Source organism: Acromyrmex echinatior, chromosome 19 (genome assembly GCF_024713525.1).
Source record: "Acromyrmex echinatior isolate Ae372 chromosome 19, ASM2471352v2, whole genome shotgun sequence".
NCBI lineage: Eukaryota > Metazoa > Arthropoda > Insecta > Hymenoptera > Formicidae > Acromyrmex > Acromyrmex echinatior.
The window spans coordinates 262107-283353 of record NC_141870.1 but is presented as its reverse complement, the minus strand read 5'-3'; the positions used below and the strand labels follow the sequence as shown (position 1 = coordinate 283353).

Here is a 21247-nt window from a genome sequence, read left to right as displayed (position 1 = left end):
ATCAGAGTTTATATTTACCGTAATCTATGTTAACTTTGTTTTATCGTGGAACTACGGTAGGGATTAATTTATCATTAGACCTATGAAAGCGAATCATTACGACGCCATTACATCCATTTTCTCTAAGGAGGGAGTTAAATCTATTCATTATTATCGTTGAAAAATGTGCGCAGCCGGTACATATCATACGTAAAATAATCTCCTCGTAACATCAGAAATCTGTGTTCAAATTGCAAGTAAAATTGAAATAAGAAAGAGGATCAGGATTGGGCTGAGTCGGAGATACGATCAAAGACAGAATTACGAGGCTGGTACGCATTGATGATAGTTTAGAATACATTGCGACCGGTAGATCCGCTTGGCATCCAATTTTCTCTTTAATACAACCAACCTTTTGTGATTCGCTTCAATTTATCGAGGGAAGACTCTCATCGAAGCTTGGGCTTATTACAGCGAAGCGGATTGTCATTTCAGTACATCGTTCGTCTAGTTTCTCCCTTGCCAGGATATTTAGTAAAGAAATCGCAAAGTGTTTAATCAGAAAAGGTGGTCACGACGCAACAAACAACAGTGACGAATTGCTCAAGTGGTGGCGGAGTTGGTGGTGGCGGAGGTGGCGGTGGCAGTGGCGACGGACAAGAGACGATCACGTATGCAACTGCAACTAATACGGTAGAGGAGGTGGAGGTAGAAGTCGACGAGGTAAAGATGGAAGCTGAGGATCATCTGGCAAGAGAGTACGTGCAGGAGTTCGTCCTCGATCATTTGGATCCTGCTGATGTTAAACGAGAGGTGAGCGCATAAGAATAGAATATACTGGCATGTTTCTAACATAAAAGTAAAACCGACTCGTTTTAAAAAGAAGTATATCTAATCCTATTATATATTTCTTTACGAATAAATATTCGCATATAGATTTAATGTATATTGAATAAGTCACACACAATTCAGTCAGTTTACGTCTCTTTTAGAATTAATAACAGAAGCAAGTAGGAAGAAGTTTTGAAGATCAATTATAAAAAAAGAAAATTTTCTTGAAAATTCACTTCTACTTCTTTTGAAATCTTCAAAAAAGTCATGATCATTGGAAAATAAAACGTGTAAGAGACAAGAAAAAAGTGAGAAAAAAATTGCAATATAAACTTTTTAGACAAGTTTTAGATATCTTTGATACTAAATGACTCCTTATATTGTCATATTTATATTAATTACAAAATATTATTTATACTAATTATATTATACATTTAATTAGTATATTATTTTTAAGAGGAATGATCATTAAGAGCCATTTGTAACATTCTTATGTTAAATATAAATCAGTCTATGTGGCAAAATTCATATGAATTGTAAAATTTTTTATTTTAAACGTATGACGTTAGAATTTTTTAATCTTAGAATTTGAAATAGCGGATGCAATGTATCAGATATAAAAATAAAAGTTTTTAAAAATTACAGATATTTTAAAGAGACTTATGAGTTCTGACATATTCATAATTTATACACATTACGAGCTTGATGTTCTATTCTCATATCACTTATAATTGAAACCATACTTTACACAAATAAATAGCTACTATATATAACAATAATGTTATCAGTAATGTACATCAAGTGTGTCTACGAATTAAGATGTCATTAAACCAAAAATACTTCAATAATATCTAAATACAAAATAATATCTAAAAATCAGTATGTCAGATTTTAGATATTATTAAAGATACAGAATAATAATAATTTTTATGCATATTTGCAATAAATAAGATGTGACAATTGTTAGTGCAAGTTAATTGCTATTAAAGCTCGGACGAGTTGTTTTAATAAATTCTGCTATTTGATTTTTAATTATAATGATACCTTGCATTGAGGATTGAAAACATTTGGGATAATCTTTTTAGAATTTTCATTCTCACTCAGAAGAGACCAGAAAATATTTTCAAATAATCACAAGTGAAAGATGATTTCGCTAGAATCTCCGCATAATTATCTCGTTACTGGATTATATCGTCCTAAAAAAGAAAACAAGATAAAATGTAATATACGTTATATGTATAAATATAGTTATTATATTATCATCACGAGTGTAGTATGCAATGTGTAGTATAAACATAGTTTACATATATGAGCGAAACGTGTTTCGTTATCTATTATATGTAAATAAAATAAATAATGATTTTGCAAGTTGACGTTGATACATGATTGCTCTCCTGAAAAAGTGCTTACACTCGACATAGCATAATAACGTGTCTAATTTTTTTTTAAAACATAACATTTATTTAATACCGCCTCGTTAACGTCCATTTCATTATTTAATGGAAATAGAGAATAATTACAAGCTATAATGATTAAGTAATCAAGTATACGATCGATTAAAATAAAAATTCGCATTTACACATTAACTTTTTTATATATAATAATGCAATGACCTTTACTAGAAAAATGAATAACAGTTTAATCAAAACTTTTAATTAAAATATTTTAATGATACTGAATTGAATATTTGAAATTACCATTTTATGGTATTAAATAATAAATAAAGAATACTTTCAAAACACTAAATTGCACAATTTTCAGATCATCGAAATTCGGTGAAAAATCAAAAATTGCAAAAAAAATAAAATAAAAGCATTTAAAATCTTATATTTCAACCTGTCATTGACCGTTTATATCAAAATATTTTTACAATTTTATATCTTAATAAAAATCACATTGCTATGTTTCTCAAAATTACATACATTAAACAGTATGTAGCTTGAAAAAAAATTCTTTTAATTTAATACTTTTACAAAAAAGTAGAATTTGATCAAATTATGCGACATTGAAGTTAAACTTGTACAGCTTACAACGAATGTTAAAATTTAACGAAAAACTATCGAAAAATTAATTATTAAAAAATTTTTTTCAGTTCAATTCTGTAGAAATTTAATCCTTATCGTGCAAACGTTCTTACTTAATAATGTAGACGGAGGTTGTTAACGAACAGTGTGTTTTTTTTAATGAATTAAATGATTCAAAAAATATTAAAAAATTAATGTAATATTTTCGTAACTATTCTAAATGAAAGATTTATATATAATTTTACTCCCGTTTGCGCGATAAGAATTAAAAACGACCAGGTCAAAAAAATCATAAGAAAATGATTTAAAAAGCATTTTGTAGTATTTAATAAGGATGCACCGGATCGCAAAATTACTGGATATCAGATATCAGATATTCGAACAGAATGTAACATCGGATATCCAGTATCCGATCGGATATTCGAAAAGGCAATTTCTTCGAGTCGCATACCCGGGAAAGTGTTTTCTAAAAAAAAAAGCCTATAGGGAAAAAAATTATAATTTTGCAACAATGTATAAGATATTATAGCATTGAATATTATATATACTTATTTCTAGAACATTTGTATAAGAAAAAAATCAACAATTTAATAATATCAAATTTCAACCTTCAAAATACAGAATTGCATAAAGATAAAAATTTTGTGAAAAAAACGGCATTTTTGGGAAACAAAAGCATGTTAAAATTAACAGGTTTCAAGCTTTTAAATGCTTCTTTATTTTTTGTCTGTTATGATTTTTTATCGAGATTCAGTTATTTGAAAATTGTATGATACATTTGTATGAAAATTTTGAGCAATTTAAGAATGTTCCTTATTTTTTTGTTGAGCAGTGTATAAAATTGTGATTTATTTGAAATAATTGTAAATACATATTTTATTAAGCGACAAAAATGTAAAATGCTATCGTAACGTTTAGATTTTTTAATTATTTTAACTTTCGCTTTACAATATTAAATAAAACAAAGTTTTAAATATTGATCGCTTTTTATTTGGCTATTATTTATTTGTATTGTCAATTCCTGTAACAGATCAGGAAAAAAAGAAAATAATTCAGAAATATTCTTATCATAAATGAAATGTTCAGACGGCCCTATCTGTAATATCTAAGTGATATTGAAAACAATAAGACTAATTTTCACTTGTTTTGGCAAAATAAAAGAGATGACCAATGTTATTTCTTTTCACAAGAGGGATATAATCGTCCTTCGCTCGTAACGGCTGACAGATTTCTATTCGATACGATATCTTAAGATTATCTCTTTATTTACATCAATTACGATATCCTGATAACATCTAGATCAATCGAATTCGTAATAGATATCTATAATCTTTATGTTTTAGCTGAGATTTTTATTACATAATAAAAATATCTTAATTCCTCTATGTGTCCTATGAACAAAGACACGAAAATATGAATTGCAGCGCAAAGTCTGAATTGTAATATTTTTATTTAAGTAGATAATATTGAAAATCGTTCAAAAAAATACTTTCGATTACAAATGATTCTAGAGAATTGTAATATTAGCAGTCGCGATTATAGAAAACTAAGAACTGCAAACAAGACACGAAAATTTGCGAAAGAAGCAATATGATAGGCAATTTTTTGCGCTTAATCTTTTGTGTCATAATGGAACTCTCAGAGTTGCATCTTTTTCCGCTCAGTTTTTAATTATTTTGATGACATTAAATTATTAATCGTACTTTTTCGTTAGAAATCTAGAAGATGAAAAAGTATTTAAAAAAGTAGGCAACTCTAAATTCTTATTTACGTAATTACTATAACTAAAGTAGTAAAAATTTATACTTAAAAAATACATTTTTTAATAAACTATTATTAATATCAAAATGGCAATTTAAGTATTTATTTAGGATATCCTATAGAATATCTTTTAAAATTTTTTCAGATTTATTTGATACGTTGTCTTTTTTTATTAAATTGATAAATATGGAAAGATCGAATGTAAACAAAATAGTTTGAATATCTTTTATAATGATGTTCTAGATTATTTGAATTACTGAACTACACTAATGTGAGATCAAAATTTCCAAATTTTAAAATCCAAAATGACGGAACCATACGGATTGCTACGGAAAATGAAAAAAATAATCTTATTATTTTAAAACTTAGTTTTTTTAGTATTTTGGTCGCTACATTTGAGGTTATTGCTAAAACCTATTCTTATTAAATAATTTATTTTTATATATAATAAAATACTAAACATTTTACTAAAAATTATTTGAATTATTTGTTCACCATATTGAATCAGCCATTAAAATTTTAAACTTTTGATTTATAATCAGTGATATTTAAAAAATTCTCTGATTCAAGTTTCAAAAAATAATTGATCTCGTACAAAAATTCATGATACAAAGAGTTAAAAAGAAATAAGTTCATTAGCTACCACATTATTTACAGATCTTTTAATATCATAAAAGAAATGAATATATTTTTTATTATTTATTATAATCTTTAAGTACTGAAATAAAATAGTAGATACTGTGACTTTCACTGAGGTTGGTCCCTAGGACTTTGATTTAAAAAAACTGGAACAAAAACACAGGAGTTTTATGAATCTATGTTTTATTAATTAAAGTTATATAAATCAGCCTTTATGAAAATATTGAAAATGAGACAGATATAGCGATTTGTTTTTTTTTTTCGTATGGTCCCATGGATCAACCTTAACACTTGAGAGAGTACTAATACAGATAAAATGAGGAACTTAAATTTTTTGCTTATTAATCGACTATTGTGTCCTCGATTATAATCATTGTTGATATCGGTAAAAATTAACATTTCGCAGGTACGAATGGGTTCACCGACAGTAATGGTAAATGGTAGCGTTGTACAGCTTCCGGGACAAGTGCAATCGCAAGGATTGACTCTGGCACCATTAACGCCGCCCGCGCACGAGTTAGAACAACCGCATCCACTGTATGGTCAGCCCCATATTCAAGTGCAACATGGCGTCTTGGTAAAGGCACCGCCTGGTGCCGCGGCGCATCTCACCACGCTGTCACATCCGGGCACGCCGCCGGACACGCCGCCTGTATCGACATCTCCACCGCCATTGCAACTTCACCGCAGCGATCGAGATTCCCGTGATGCTCGTGATCTTCGCGACCGTGGTGGTATATTGCTGCAGCTGCAGCAACCAGCAGCATTGGTACAGGAAGAGATGCAAGTGGGTACAGGTGGTATGGGTTGGCTGACGCAGTCATTGAGACAAGAACCGCTGGACCTGAGACCCCACTGTCCTCAAGAGCAAACTCCGGAGACTCATCATGAGTCTTGGTCAGCAACACCAGCGCATCATCATTTCCAGGAGTTGCAACATCTTCCGCGACATACTAGGCACGCTAGTAAGTATAATAACGATCAATAAATTCATTTTTCGAAAAGGAAAAAAATTTATTTATCCGCTAAATATTATTTGCAAACATTGCATACGAAAAGTTCGTAATCAACTGTTGAATATCTGCGAAAATTAAATATGTTGTTTACATCAATGTTTATTTTGTTTGTCGCTTTTTTATCTTATCGCTTCTAGAAAAAATGTTTAACAAACTGTTTACAAATAGCAATCAAACAAAAAATAACAACTTGTTGCAAACTGTTTATTAACAATTTATAAGCTTTGGCGAACAAACATTCACATAAAAAATAAAGCAATTCGCGATATAAACTATTTGTCGATTTCGATGAAAATACACATCCTTTATTAAGATTAATTCAATATAGTGGTAATTTGATAATTTCAAAGTAAATAGTCAACCTTTGGAAACGTAATCTATTTATTTTAGGGGTAGAAAAAAGATGTATAATTACATATATCCCTAAAAATACTTTCCTTCTGAATTGTTTGTCGTGGATAAAATATTTGCAATATATTCTTGATAATTGTCTATTTCATTTTATTTTTTTATTATAAAAAGAAAATTGTTTCCTAAATTTGTTTAGTTCAATAAAAATAGTCAATCTTATGATTTTGTGAGACATATAAGGTTAATTATTTTACAATTCTATTTAGTTTTAAAATTGCTAATAAACTTATTCAATTTAAAAAACAAAGTTCTTATATTTAAATTAATTTTTTTCTCATATCAATAAATTCAATATTTATTAATGTAAACTTTAAGATCCCTTATCTACCTATAGTCACGTTCTAACGTAGTTAGGGATAGATTTTAAAGAGTTTAAATTGCGATTCAACATATGTAGGACATACGCAAACTATTAATTAAGGAATAGAAATCAACCACCAAAGTAATAATATTTGAAGAAGCTTCACCCAACAGTTATCATAATGGTTGACGAAATATTAATTTCTAAAGATTACTGAGTAAGCGATTGCCAAATCACATAATGCTATTCCTGATGAAAAATTGAATCAAAAAGTTCTCTACCATTTGCAATTTTGCAATTTTCGCGACAGTTAATAGTTGGGTAGCTGAATATGTGTTTATTCGGTAATATTTAGAAATTAATATTTCGTCAACCATTGCGAAAATTGCAAAATTGTAGAGGACTTTTTGACTCAATTTTAATCAGGAATAACGCTATATGATTAGTGTCCTCTATTTAAGAAACACCCTATATGTATATATATATATATATATATATATATATATATATATGTGTGTGTGTGTGTGTGTAATATATATACAGGATCATTCCTAGCATGAAATGTAAAGGAAAATTTTTCTATTGTATTAATATGATATAATTATCTATAATAATTATTTTTTTTATATATAAAAAATTGGATACCGAAATTGTGAAAACTATATTCACTTTTCTTATTTCTCAATATTTCGTCATTTTCCAATGTGTTACTTTTTCTAACGTGTTTTGAATTTGCCACATGGATATTGTTGTCGCAGGTGGATACCTGGCAATGTCAAGTCATCTAGAGTATTACAGTGGTCCAGGTACAGGAGGAGGAATGCTTCCCGCGGGCGGGAGTGTGATGCAGGGGATGGAGGATAGCATACAAGGTTTAGCAATACAACCGGGCAGACCGTTGAGCGTATGCTCCGTGAGTTCTTGCGGCGCCGGTGGGCCCACTCCAGCTCATCGTTCTGGTAACGGCCTGTACTCTAATTGTAACGGTACGAATCCTCAAGAGGAACTCATGGATGATGAACTTTTGATGTCACTTTCTGTACGCGAACTCAACAAACGTCTCCATGGTTGTCCACGAGAACAGGTGAATGATTCTTTTGTTTTCTATTTGTGTAGCAAAATTATTTTGGAAATCTCGGGACCGATGTTTCAAATCAAGAATTTAAACTAATGAATATCGACCTGAATGAATAAACCTTAACAGTCTTTTACAATAACTAAAACTGGTATAATTTAATTTTTTACGCTTTATTTTTTTAATATGAAATCAATATGCATGAGGATAATTATCTGTCTATCTATTTTAAGCACAATAAAATTATATCGGTTTTCATTCTTATTGTAAAATTTTGATAAGTTAATATACTAATTATAATAATCAGACTTTTTTTGTTCCAAATATATTGAAGTCAAATAACTTTCTTATTCTTAGTTATTATTTTTATGATTATACAATAGCACCTACGTAAAATGCAAACTCATTGTGTGCTATTATTATATATACAATATAATGTATACGTATGCATACGTATATAATCTATTATATACCTATACAATATCTATACAATATATCTATACATTGAATCGTACATCGTTTCGATTTTTTATTTTATACATAATTTTGTGACAAATGCTGCTAAGGAAAAAAAGATTAAGAAAACATAAATTAAGAATGTTAAGAATATAAAGTTGTTGAAAAGGCTCAAATATATGATTAAATCTACAATTGTGTGTGAAGGTGGTGCGGCTGAAGCAAAAGCGACGAACGTTAAAGAATCGTGGTTACGCTCAGAACTGTCGTAGCAAACGGCTACAGCAACGGCAGGATCTTGAGAGCACTAATCGGAACTTGCAGAATGAACTTCAACGTGCGAAGATCGAGCTAACACGGATTCAACAGGAACGCGACCTTTACAAGCAAAGATACGATATGTTGAGAACGCGACAGAGTCATCATCACAATCACAATCATAATCATCATCAACAGCAGATGACGCAGCAACAGCAACAGCAGCAGCAACATCAAACTCAAAGTCAGCAACCACATCCACAACAACAACAGCAACACCAACCAGCACCAGCGAGTCCCGAAGTCTATCTGTGACATCGACAGCGCCGAGGAGGCGCTTGTTGGACTTGAACAGCTCATTTGTTGCGTCGATGGATTCTTCTATTGGTGAGTAATTATAAAGCGGCAATATTATAATAGACTGTACGTTACAATGCACAATGTAACACTTGCTCAAAATTTAGGAAGACAGAAATATCTCATTTAATTGAGTACATTATACGTATTATATACAATGATTTCGAATAATTGTGACAAATTTAAAGGGATGATAGATCTCCTTAAATTGAACAGCTTTTGTTAAATAATCTAGGCTCGACGATACCTAATTAAAGCTATGTTCCATCGAACATTATTAACGCAGATCTAGCACTTCTTTCAATTTGTTACAAATTTTCCGGAATCACTCTATATATTTACGTATAAATATGCTCTGTACATTTACGATAGCTAAATATATCAAATGACTAAATATTCAAGTGTATATACAAAAAGGACACTTGACAACGTTACTGTATAATTATCGAGGTGATACCAAAGCATTATGTATCCAATATTAAGTGAAAATGAATTAATGGGAGTATACATTAGTGAAAAACACACTATATTCGATTAAGGCAATTCTTCGTGCCTAATAATATTTCTTGTAAATTTATATAATTTCTAGTTCAAGCTAATTGTGCGCCGATTATTTATCGGTTTTGAAACACAGTCTTAAACCGAAACTGAAGTAGTAATTTTATAAATTAAAGTGACAAGCAATTTAATATTGGTATCATAAATTTTTTTTTTCGTTCAAATGACTACAAATATGATATATATGCATGTACATATATAGTATATAATAATTCCTATTAAATTATTTAAGCATTGAAAGATTTATCTTTGATCATCATAACCAGTATTTCCTATTTCCTATTTGTTGAGTTTTCTCAAATGTACGATCCAATAAGATTCTTATTATCTAAAACCAATCATGTACTCAATTTTATTCATCGCTTCTGTTACTGTTTCTGACACATTCTCAATATATGGTTATAATCCTTCTCATACAGTACAGAATTTGTAGCAATATTGCAGAGATTTTGCAACGATATTGCTACAAATCTGCAATGTTGCAGCAATGTTGTTGCAACTTTTGTGTAACTTTGTGCCGTACAAGTTCTGTCTACATTCACATTATCATTACCCTCCACTCTACTATCCAATTTATTTGTCGCTTTTTATTCTTTAACGTAATAGTTCTATTTATTAAACTATACATCATGGTTATTTTATAACACATGGGATAATTCGATAGAAAAGATAGCTATCTCCCCCAGAAAACATGTGTTGATCCGATAAAGAATAGATGTATCTCTCTCATGGAAACATATGCATATAAATTTCAATACATATGTATATATGTATACGAAATTAATACTATATAAAATAAAATTATAATTATATTATCACAGAAAAAATGATCCATGCATGTATATGAGCATACAAAATCATACATTAAATAAATCGAAATTGCTATCATAACAGCGAATAAATCTTTGAACTGCGCAAACGTCAACTAGCTTTGCTACTTGGAAACATGAGCAAGCAGTACGCGATTTTATGAACGAACCTATCTTTCCCGCTTCCCTCACTTTATTTGCAACGCCATTTCTGCTGACACCGCTGTTCGGCGATGAAACCATCGGGATGGAACGTCGGTAAACAATACGTTCACCTCTTTCCTAGTCTCGAAACCCGCAGCTTGATAGGAAGCAAGAGAAAGAACAAAAGCAGGGATTGCCAAAATCGTCCTTTACAAATTCATACAGAGGATTCTGGAGCTATCATATATTTCTTCTGGATTGTCAATCTATACATATGTACATTAACAAGAAAATGTATTTAGTTACATTTTTTTAATCATTTTTTATTATCATTTCTATTTAATCAATCTGTTCACATTGATATTTCAAAAACGATTTTTAAATGAAGAATAAAGAAATTGACTTCAGCGGGGTTGTTTTTGAATAATTTGTGTTACAATATATTATATCTTAAGGCCATTACACATACAAAAATTTTAGTCGTAATCATAAGGCTCTAAGCAAATTGGCCAATCACAGTTGAGTGTATTGAAATGTGAGATTGCAATTTTGATTGTGATTAGTCAATTTACTTGAGACCTTACGACTAAATTACGACTAAAAATTTTGTATGTGTAATGGCCTTTATCTTGATAAAATTTTGAAGAAGGAATTAAATTTTTTAAGGCGCCAGACGATGGTCAATGTACAGGCTAACTTTGCACAATTTTTGCAAAAAGGAAGAATGGAAATTTCATTTTGAGACTATAACTCAGAACAAAAGCTTTTAACGCATACGGACACAAATGATCTTCGTTTACGATGGAGGATTGATATTATATGCCGCAAAAATATGACGTTATTTCATAAATTTATTTTATTAATAACTTTCTAACGAATAATGAGCGATGGCTAAAACCTATCGGAGGTTACTCAGGATTATAGCCTGGACAATATATGTTAAGATTAAGATCATCGGAGATTGGCTCCCTTATACTATTGAAATTTCTTTGATTTCTATATGAAATCAATATCCGGGCTTTCTGCTCGTGCATGATTTAATTCTGTAAAAAAAATTTTGCCACTAATTGGTAAAACTAATCCGAAGAGCAGTTCTAGTTGCATTTTGTAATTTGTGGTAGATAATTAGCGTCACTCCAGCATTCTCTTAATATTTATAAGTTCAACTTCCCAACAGATAGCATAGACAGAGAGCGATATAAAGAATTATTTTTTAAATTTAGAATCACTCTACCATTCTTTGAAATTATTGTTAGAAATATTGCTTACAAATAGTGAATATTCAAGACATTAGAAGTTAAATCTTGGATGAATTCAAGGATAGCTAGTGTGTATAAATATTATTAAATTGCAGATAAATAACAATTAAACTCTCTGTGATTCAAATATTGGAATTAAAATTTCTACTAATGTTATGAAAATAAATAGTATTTTAAAGATATCAGATAGACATATTTCTAATTATATGGTATATAATCTTTCTATATGATGAGCAAAGGACAGATATGAAGATAAGAAAATAATTGGAAGAATTACTTTTTATGTACGTGACACTAGTGATATCGAAACAGATTTTGTCATGCGAAAGCTACGTTCAATGATTGTCAGGCATGGAAGAGGATAAAGTTCTAATGAGAATTTAATAGACTTGTCCACAAGGGTCGTTTGACAATGGCTCGTTTTCGACCCTCACAGAATCTCCGAACAGACGTCGCATGTCAAGTTGACAGATTGACTGTCCGTTTCACCAGATTCGTTTAACAGCTCTTGTTATAATAGCTTTTGCTTAATTAAATCCAGATATAAAGTAATCTAATTATAAAGTTTTTCTAAAATACTTTATTTTCGATTTTACGTATTATGTAATTTCAAACGGATAAATTAACTTAAAAAATGAAAGTGTTTTCAAAAATTTTATTTCTTCTATCATACAGTGCAAGCAGAAATACATAGTATTAAAAAGGAGTAATTATATAATTTAACTAAATCAAAATGATAGAATAAATTTTGTTTCGGACAAGGTTTCATTTTCAAGAAAAAAGATTTTGAAAGTTGATAATTGAATTCGTGTTTATTTGACTGACATTTGACGTAATGGGTTTTGTTACAAATGTTTCATACGATTTGTTTCTTATCAGAGTTTCCGGACAAATCCAACTATTTGTAACTATAACGGTTATAACACGTTAGTTTTTTAAGGTAACGTTCCTAGTTCTGCAATTTAATATGTATAAAAATATACTTCAACTTTTCAGTTTAGGATTGTATTTGTTTTTGTAAAAGATTTCTCTCATCTCTCCATTTATAAACATATATTTGCAACCACGTGAATATGGAGTGGTCATATACAGGGGTAAAGGAGGGAACTTCTGAAGCAGAAGGATTATTGTAGAAGATAGAGATAAGCCACGATGTCAGCGTGACTTGACAATAAAGCTCATCTTACTTCCGGTTTGTTCTCGAGGTTCCTCAGTTCTTCCCCTCGTCAACCCACCTGTTTCGATACTTTCGATACAGCTCACTACATTGACTATCTTGCCTATCACTTTGTTCTATAGATCGACAGATTATTTGACAAAACAAATATGAGTTATAAAATACGAAACTGAAAATCTCAAACAATTTACGTTTCTCTCCTTTTTCTTCTTTTTGTTGTTTTCTTTCTACAATAATATTATATTTTTATCTGTATAGCAATTAAACAAGATGATAAAAATATCGGATAATGTTTCTACATATAAATATATTTACATATTCTTTGTAAATATAAAAAATGTATAATAAATTAAATTGAACTAATTTAAATACTAATATACATAAGTAGTAATATAAATTTAGTTGTAATCATATGACTACAACTGTTGTCGAACTGAAAATGCCACTACTTTTATTATTATCTTTTATAATAACGATTTGACATTGCAACTTTTTATGACGGTATGATAATGAAAGGCTGGGAAACTTTCGAATTTGTAACGCATTGATTCGTTATTTTTACTCGTTATACTTCAACTCTTACTTACAAGTAACTTTTTTCAATAAACAACGAGTAATGGTGACGAGTATTAAAAAATAATTTTTTTAATATTAGCTTTTAGTTAATTATCGTCATAAAACATTGTAACATCATTGTCAAATTGTTATTACAGGAAGTAACGACAAAAATAACAGTTCCCATCCCTACATGGGAAATAATGAATATATGAAATATATGATCATATACGAAATCTTATGTAATCATATACGTAGTGTGCAATTTTTTCTAGATTCTCGAAAAATGGCTCATAAATATAATTAGGTGCAAAATTCGATACTTATTTATAATATATATAAACTACATAAATGATATACAATTATACAAATTAGTTTTGCGTTATTGGTTATCATTTATATTCTACGCGCGTCATGATTTAAATTTTTACTTACTTGCAGAGCAAGTGCAATGTCTAATATCATGACGTAAGTATGTTGACCGATAAAGTAAATATTAATTATAAAGCAAACAACTATGTATAAGTTCAATGAGATTTATTATTAAAAACAGAGGGAGATAAGTAATTGTCCAATAGCATTAATCGATAAAACCGAACTTTTTTTAATCATCAAAAATCTAGTTATACTTTTCTATCATAACATCGTAACATTACATAAACACGTACGTGGAAATATATAATATAAGTATAACAAATATAATATTTAAAAAAATTATATATTTATACATAAGAGGTAAGTACATGACTCCGTCACGAGATGGACGTACTTCTCATAAGAAAAAAATCGCTTAGAAGTTTTATAGGAAGGCGTATGCAAATCTAATTGACTGATCCCCTGGAAATTCCCAAGCCCTTTTGAAATTCTTTCTGAGTTTTTGAATCTGAAAAAGCTATAATAGTGATCATATGTGATCTTAGATCGAGATCACACAAGATATAGAAAACTATTTAACATTTATATATGTGACATATTTCATGTTGTAATAATACATTACTGAAATAAATGATACGTTCAAGGACTGAACAGCTATTAGATCGTGCCGCTTAGTGAAGGTATTCTTCAAGATCCTCCCTAACTGAATGCCTATTTTCCATAGAGAGAATGCCCAAAGACAAAGATATACGCAAATGTCGGATTTTTTGGGACAGACTTGATACGTCTTTGCATATTTTTGTGCTATGTCTATGTTATAGTAATATATTAGTGAAAAATGTCTGATACTCTCCAAAGTTGCTGCAGACATAGAGCCATATCAGAATGTAACATTCATGATACTGATAATGTTGCAGGTAACATTCACGACATTTGTGTACTATGACACATACGTCAATGTTACATGGTTTGGTTTGCTGGGAATGTGTAAAAAAGACACGTTTTTGTCCATTTTTGAAACAACGTTTCAGGTGAACCTGACGTGCTAGAGATTTTCAATAGAGATCGAACTAAAGCTTAGATATGGATTTGGCTTGGAACATTGGTGACGGTTTGAAAAAACAATGAATTTTTTTCAAGTAAGTATTCTTTTAGTTATAATCATATCATCATATGTATTCTGAAATGTGCTTAGCAATAAAACTGGATTAATTATAGCTTCGATCAATTTTCAATGTACAATTATATGTACATATAATTATATACATATAATATGTATAATAATCAGGGTAATATTTGAAATAGTTTCATTTTAAATACATATGTATTGTAATTGTAAATACGATTTCCAATGTTGACCAATCTTCCGAACTGTTTATTCCAACGAAGCCGAAGAATAATATTATAAAAAGAATATAATACTTCGTGCTTTATATAATGACAAAATACATAAATAATTTAAAATTTAAAATAACCGTTAGAAATACTTTTATTTCTGTAATACTGCAATTAAAGCTGGCTGAAATGCGCGCGTTTCGAGTTTCTTCTAAAATATCAAATATAAAATACTTAAAAAATTTATACTATCATTTTGCATCCATGAAAATATTAAAAATTTGTGCTAAAATTTAATACTGTCCACTATGCGGTCTTTTCCCGTAACTATTATATGTGAGTGTACAAAGATTATATGAAACAAAGAAAACATATAGATAAAAAATGGGTCTTATTTAAAACATTCTATATAATCTTGCTTTGACGTTACCCAAAATCAAACCAATGGCACCATCTCATGTCCTCCTCGAAGTCCTCACAAAACTTTCGTATAAAACATTTTTCTCTGAAATGTTTTGTTTCCGAGATAAAAATTTGTAACGCTTTATTCTAAACACCTACCCGAGAAAAAAATGATCCATGCATGCACATAATTATACATGGGCATATAAAATCATGCATTACATAATGTACAATTTCGAATGCTAGTATATGATCATGAATGATTGAGTGTGCATATATTCGTATAGTACATGTACATTATTATGGATTTGTATAGAACAGTACATGAATGTATGCAAGTATTTTACGACTATCCATAATCATATACGATTCTATACAGTAATTCTTTGTATACTCTTGGTACGTAATCGTACATTCATACATAGATTTTTAGCACCCGGTTATATACTATTTTTGCAACTACTCTTGCAAGTTTTCTTTGCCGAAATAGAATTATTTCAGATTCATTTATGAATGAAATATATTTTAATTATACGTGTTTCATCTTTCCAACAATATGATACGTATAGTATATGTATATAGTACATATAGTATATTTACATCCATCAATTAACATTCACTGTTCATGAATAAAGTTCATGAAGTAGCGATTTCTGTACAATCGTAACGATCAAGCAACAGATATGATTTGTAGTCATATATGATCAAGTATAATCATGTATGACTGTGTATGTCAGGTCAAGACTCATACATGATCACATTGATCACGTATGACTATTTTTTCCCGGATAGTATAATTATATATATTTATACTTGATTATGTATAAACTTTTATTACTGTAGGATGTAAATATTTATGCTATTCACAATGATTATATTATTGCTAATTAATTACATAAAAATGTTTTGTTTTTGTACGTTGTTTAAGAGTAATATCATAGAAAAACAAACTTATGGTTTCACTGGCTTCTAATCTCTGTTCGTAAAGTACGAATCAATCGATAGTATTCCTTCCGTTCGGCAGCTTTAAGTCGGTGACGTCACGTTTACTCTCACTACGTATAGAAGGCAGAGAAAGGAAAGATTTGGCGATGCCAGCATCTTTCACTTCTGATGACGATGTAAGTTTGCGATGGTTGATGACGCGGCACATAGGATGTACTTACATAGAGACGTGTAACATGTACATACATATGTACATACCCATTCATACACACTCATACGTAACACATATATTTATCGACAAATTTTGATGTTCATCAAATGAATGAAATCTGCAGAGTCACAAGAGAATAAGCAGATTACGAGAAAATAGTTACCTTGACCCAGTTTTGAATTGACCGAATACTCAATGATGGTTTAACAATATTGTATTTTATTTTACAACAGTTTTTTCTTATTTTCAAATATATCTATTTTATTTTAGTTCAAAATATTTGGTTAGGGAAAAAGTTCCTTTACAGATTAGTAAAAAGACTTTTTTAGCAATCCATTCTATTTAAAAAAAATTGATAATTATACTTGATAGAGCAACGTTTTAACTTTAAGAATCTGTATTTTTAATTGCGATATGATGATTTTTAACGGAGTTACGAGCAATAAAGTCAGAATGTTCCTTTTTCTATACTTAATCCGCGAGTAACTCAAGAACAAAAAAAATCATAGGAATAATTTTAAAAAACGATTTTGTAGGGAAAGCTTCAAGCTTTCACAACAGATAGTTGAAAATTTGTTCAAATTTTTTTCACAGATTTACAAAGTGAAAACAAGTTTTTCATTTTTTTCAGCTCGTAGTTTTCTATACATAAAAATTTCAAATGTAAATTCAAAAAATATAATAACCATTCGGAAGTAGAAATTTCAAGCTTTAAAACTCTTTTTTTAAATTTAAATTTTAATCTTTTTTAACGAAGATATTGATGGGGAAAAGTCTTTTTACTAACTTGTAAACAGATTTTTCACCTAACCCAATATAATACTTAAAAATTTTTGAAAAAAATAATTTTTATAAATATGATATACTGTACGTGTTTAGATAATAAATGTCACGCAATGTTTACAAGAATAAGTATTTAATATTGAACGTAACAAATAAAATTGAATTTTGAAAACAATAACAAATATTTTTACTGACAATTTTACTGAAATTTTCTGAAATGAGTAGTAAAGTTAATTTTTTATCTTTTAATATATTTTATTTACAATTAAAATCAGTTGGTGTTAAAATATTAAAAAAAGACAATTGCGTATGCTATTTTAAATTTTTAAACACTTAAAGATGAACAGTATGTCACATACATTTTTATACAAATAAAATGTTACTTAAGATACTACGTGAAATACTACTGTATTCACTACTTGAAATTTTGTTCTTTTTTAAATAAAAAAAGAATATAATTACATAATAATTCTGACGAAAGTACGAACATTAATTATTCTGTAACTTGTATTTATATGAAAATATTTCTATTCTCCTAAATAGTGCAAGTTTTATATTGTGCATTTTGAAAAGTGTCAATTATACTATATTACGCAATGTATATATATATGGATCTTTATTTCGTAGATATATTTTCAGATATGACGCATTGTTCAGAAGGTATACCAAGGGTAGGCCGAATAGAACTTTAACTTCTTTTCATCGATTTCTCTTCCATCCTTCGTCATTCGCATCATTGCAACATCGAAACCTTATAGCCATCCATGGACTGTGGGGAGATGCGGCTAGTTCCTTCCTAGGCGTATACCGACTGGTGATTTAGTGAGATCCGATCTGCGAATGGAGTAGCCGATCAGTTGGACCATAAATATCAGGTGTTTTTTGTTTGCATAGAACACACGTATGTACACATCATATATACATATATACTTCTTCGTCGAGAAAATAAGATCTCTAGTAAAAGGCAGCATTCTCGGTTTCTCATTTTAGTGATTAACTTCTTTTTTCTTTCAATTTGCGAGACGTAAATCTGGTATATGTTCCTTACATTCGTGTTTTCGGTGTATGTAAAAAGAAATGTTAGGGCTTGCGACATCCGATGCAATTATTTACGATCAATATTTTTATAATTGAACACTTTCCTTGGATAATATTGTATATCATGTATCTTGATGATATTATAATGATACTATAATGGAAGATATCATAACGATATTTTTAGGTAAACATGTTTTTCGCGACAGTCTTTCACTTAAAATCAATCAAATTGTAAACTATATAACAAAAAAGATATCGCGACATAGTTTAATAGTTTAAATCTGCTACATCATATTCATTAAATTTTGCAGCGTTGCATCTCTTACTGCGATTAAACAAAGTCAAAGCTCTTCAGAGGAGAAGTTTAAAATTATGTACAGTATAGAAGTCTGCACTTTAGTTTCTCGAAATTTTAGTGCCTGACGCGACTATTTACTTAATTATAGTTATTATTGCGTAGAAACGCGCGAGAAGAATTTACTCCTCTGGGAAACTTAACTATACTCTATAGCGTACCTCTTGACTTTAAACGAATAATTTTTATCTGCTAAACCGCCACCGCTGTCGCTACCGCGCATTCCACCCTTCCGATGCTGCCCTTGTCGTTTCGAGCGACCCCTCGTAAAATTAAGTCAAACAGCCACGGGGTGGCGGAGTACTATTCGCTTTTCCACGTTACGATCTCCGTTCCTATTAAGAGGAACTGAGTGCGACACCAGTCGCTTTTGCAAACGGCCGAAAGGGACGACGTGAATCATTTGTAGTGGGTAACAACGATGATGTCTTCGCAAAAGTCACCAAATTCACCAGGAAAATTGTATAAATAACTATTAATTACAATTTTATTTTTGTGACTTTTTGTATTTCTCTCGCAAAATCGAAGACTGTTTCTATTATAGCAATTATATTACAGTGATTGCAATACTGAACTGAAATAACAATACTGCTATTTCGATATTTATTTTATTTTATATATTTTATTTTATACGCAATTTGGGATTTTATATAAAAAAAATTAAATTGCATGTCATAAGGATAAATGTTGTAAAAAATATATGAAATCACATTTAATTTATTTTAATTCAACATGTTGCATTTAATTCGAAAGAAATGTGAAATTAATTAGCTTAATCCAACATATACATATGCAGTCTAGCCTTAAATTCTTTTTTTGTACTTTGGATATATACAACTATAAAATATAAATATACATATATTTTAATTAATGTAAATCTTTTAAAAATATAAAAAGAGCTTTAACGCTATATATAAGTTATTTGAAGTGTTTGCCTTTATTTTTATAACATAAATATAGATACTTTAACTAATCATTACTCGCTGCATGTACACTGAGAAAAAAACTTTTGATATTTGTAACTATAATTACATATTATAATAATTATGATGATAATTGCTATGTCATTAGCAACTCTATCTATATATAATTCTATCAACTAATATATAGTTTATTAAAATTGATCTTAAAATTATTAAGGTTATAAATAATAAAGCTATTACGAGATAATCCACATTTTCTTTCAAAATATCGGAGTAAACTATTTTATACATTATTAATTATTTTTTTATCTTATATCATTACTCTTGCTATTTTACTTTAACATTTACAAAATATCCATAAAAATAAAATTGTGTAAAAAGTATTCGATTTAAAAAATTATTAAGAGAATTAACTTAATACTTTTTTTTAGTACACTGTTGCATTTTAGAAAAAACCAAATCACTAATATATCTTATTACACATATTTTATTATTGACTATTTCCTTATTTCTTTCATTTTCAACAAAAACAATTTCAATTATTTGATCTATTTTCTACATAATAATTTGTATGAAATGATTAATGTAATCGTTTGCAAAATTTAAAAGCGAAATTATGCAATGAGTAAATGTTAATTTGGAGAAGAGTATTATATACTAAATTCGATTATTTTGCAAGCAGAAAAATTAAGGAGATTTGATAATTATTTTTTATAAATAGAATTAAAGAATGACTTTTTTATGCAAATTAAGTCTAACTATTTATTATATTATTGCTCATGTATAAAAATGTTGAGGATTTATGGATACTTCATATAAGATATTTTACAATTTATTTTTACATATTGTGACATAAAATATAACGTATTGTGTAAAATATTTTTAGATGACCTTATTTTAGTATTTTTATATTCATAGTAACAAAAAATTAATTTATGACTATACTGTTTGCTATATTTTAATGCATGACTGCATTCTATTTAAGTACATTGATATTTCTTTCCTTTTACAATTGATTAATTCTGTTATTGAGAATAATATTCAAAAGACACGGTCGAGTCTTGCGTCAAGTGTACATGTAGTACGAGACACTACCAACAACATGTATATTTATACATGAACCAGCTAAGAAGTCGATTGTGTATTTTAAAATCTAAAGTGAAAATGAAATCTTATTTAATTTGGGAGTTTCCAGGGTGATAAAAATACAAATAGTCTTCATGTGAAATTGCTCGATAAGTATAATTTGGATGTTAAATTCAAAGTCAAA

General features: G+C 29.2%; 1 protein-coding gene across 2 annotated transcripts; it reads left to right on the top strand.

The window, feature by feature from the left end:
• The first annotated feature begins 708 nt into the window (after nucleotides 1–708).
• Nucleotides 709–20346, top strand: tj (Maf family bZIP transcription factor traffic jam). 2 transcript variants are annotated; one of them, XR_015548259.1, is made up of 5 exons: nucleotides 709–792; nucleotides 5641–6199; nucleotides 7721–8046; nucleotides 8701–9138; nucleotides 18301–20346. XR_015548259.1 is itself a non-coding variant. In XM_011058159.2 (4 exons), exons 1-4 carry the CDS (start codon nucleotides 709–711, stop codon nucleotides 9064–9066), a joined length of 1335 nt encoding a protein of 444 aa, XP_011056461.1. In that variant the 3' UTR covers nucleotides 9067–11752. The 2 variants fall into 2 exon arrangements, 1 of the variants encoding a protein (XP_011056461.1); XM_011058159.2 differs by lacking the exon at nucleotides 18301–20346 and having other exon boundaries at nucleotides 8701–11752.
• The last annotated feature ends 901 nt before the right edge of the window (nucleotides 20347–21247 follow it).

Coding starts and splice junctions, on each gene's coding strand:
- tj (XM_011058159.2), top strand. CDS start 709: ATGGAAGCTGAGGATCATCTGGCAAGAGAGTACGTGCAGGAGTTCGTC. Junction 793..5,640: donor CTGCTGATGTTAAACGAGAG/GTGAGCGCATAA, acceptor AACATTTCGCAG/GTACGAATGGGTTCACCGAC. Junction 8,047..8,700: donor ATGGTTGTCCACGAGAACAG/GTGAATGATTCT, acceptor TTGTGTGTGAAG/GTGGTGCGGCTGAAGCAAAA.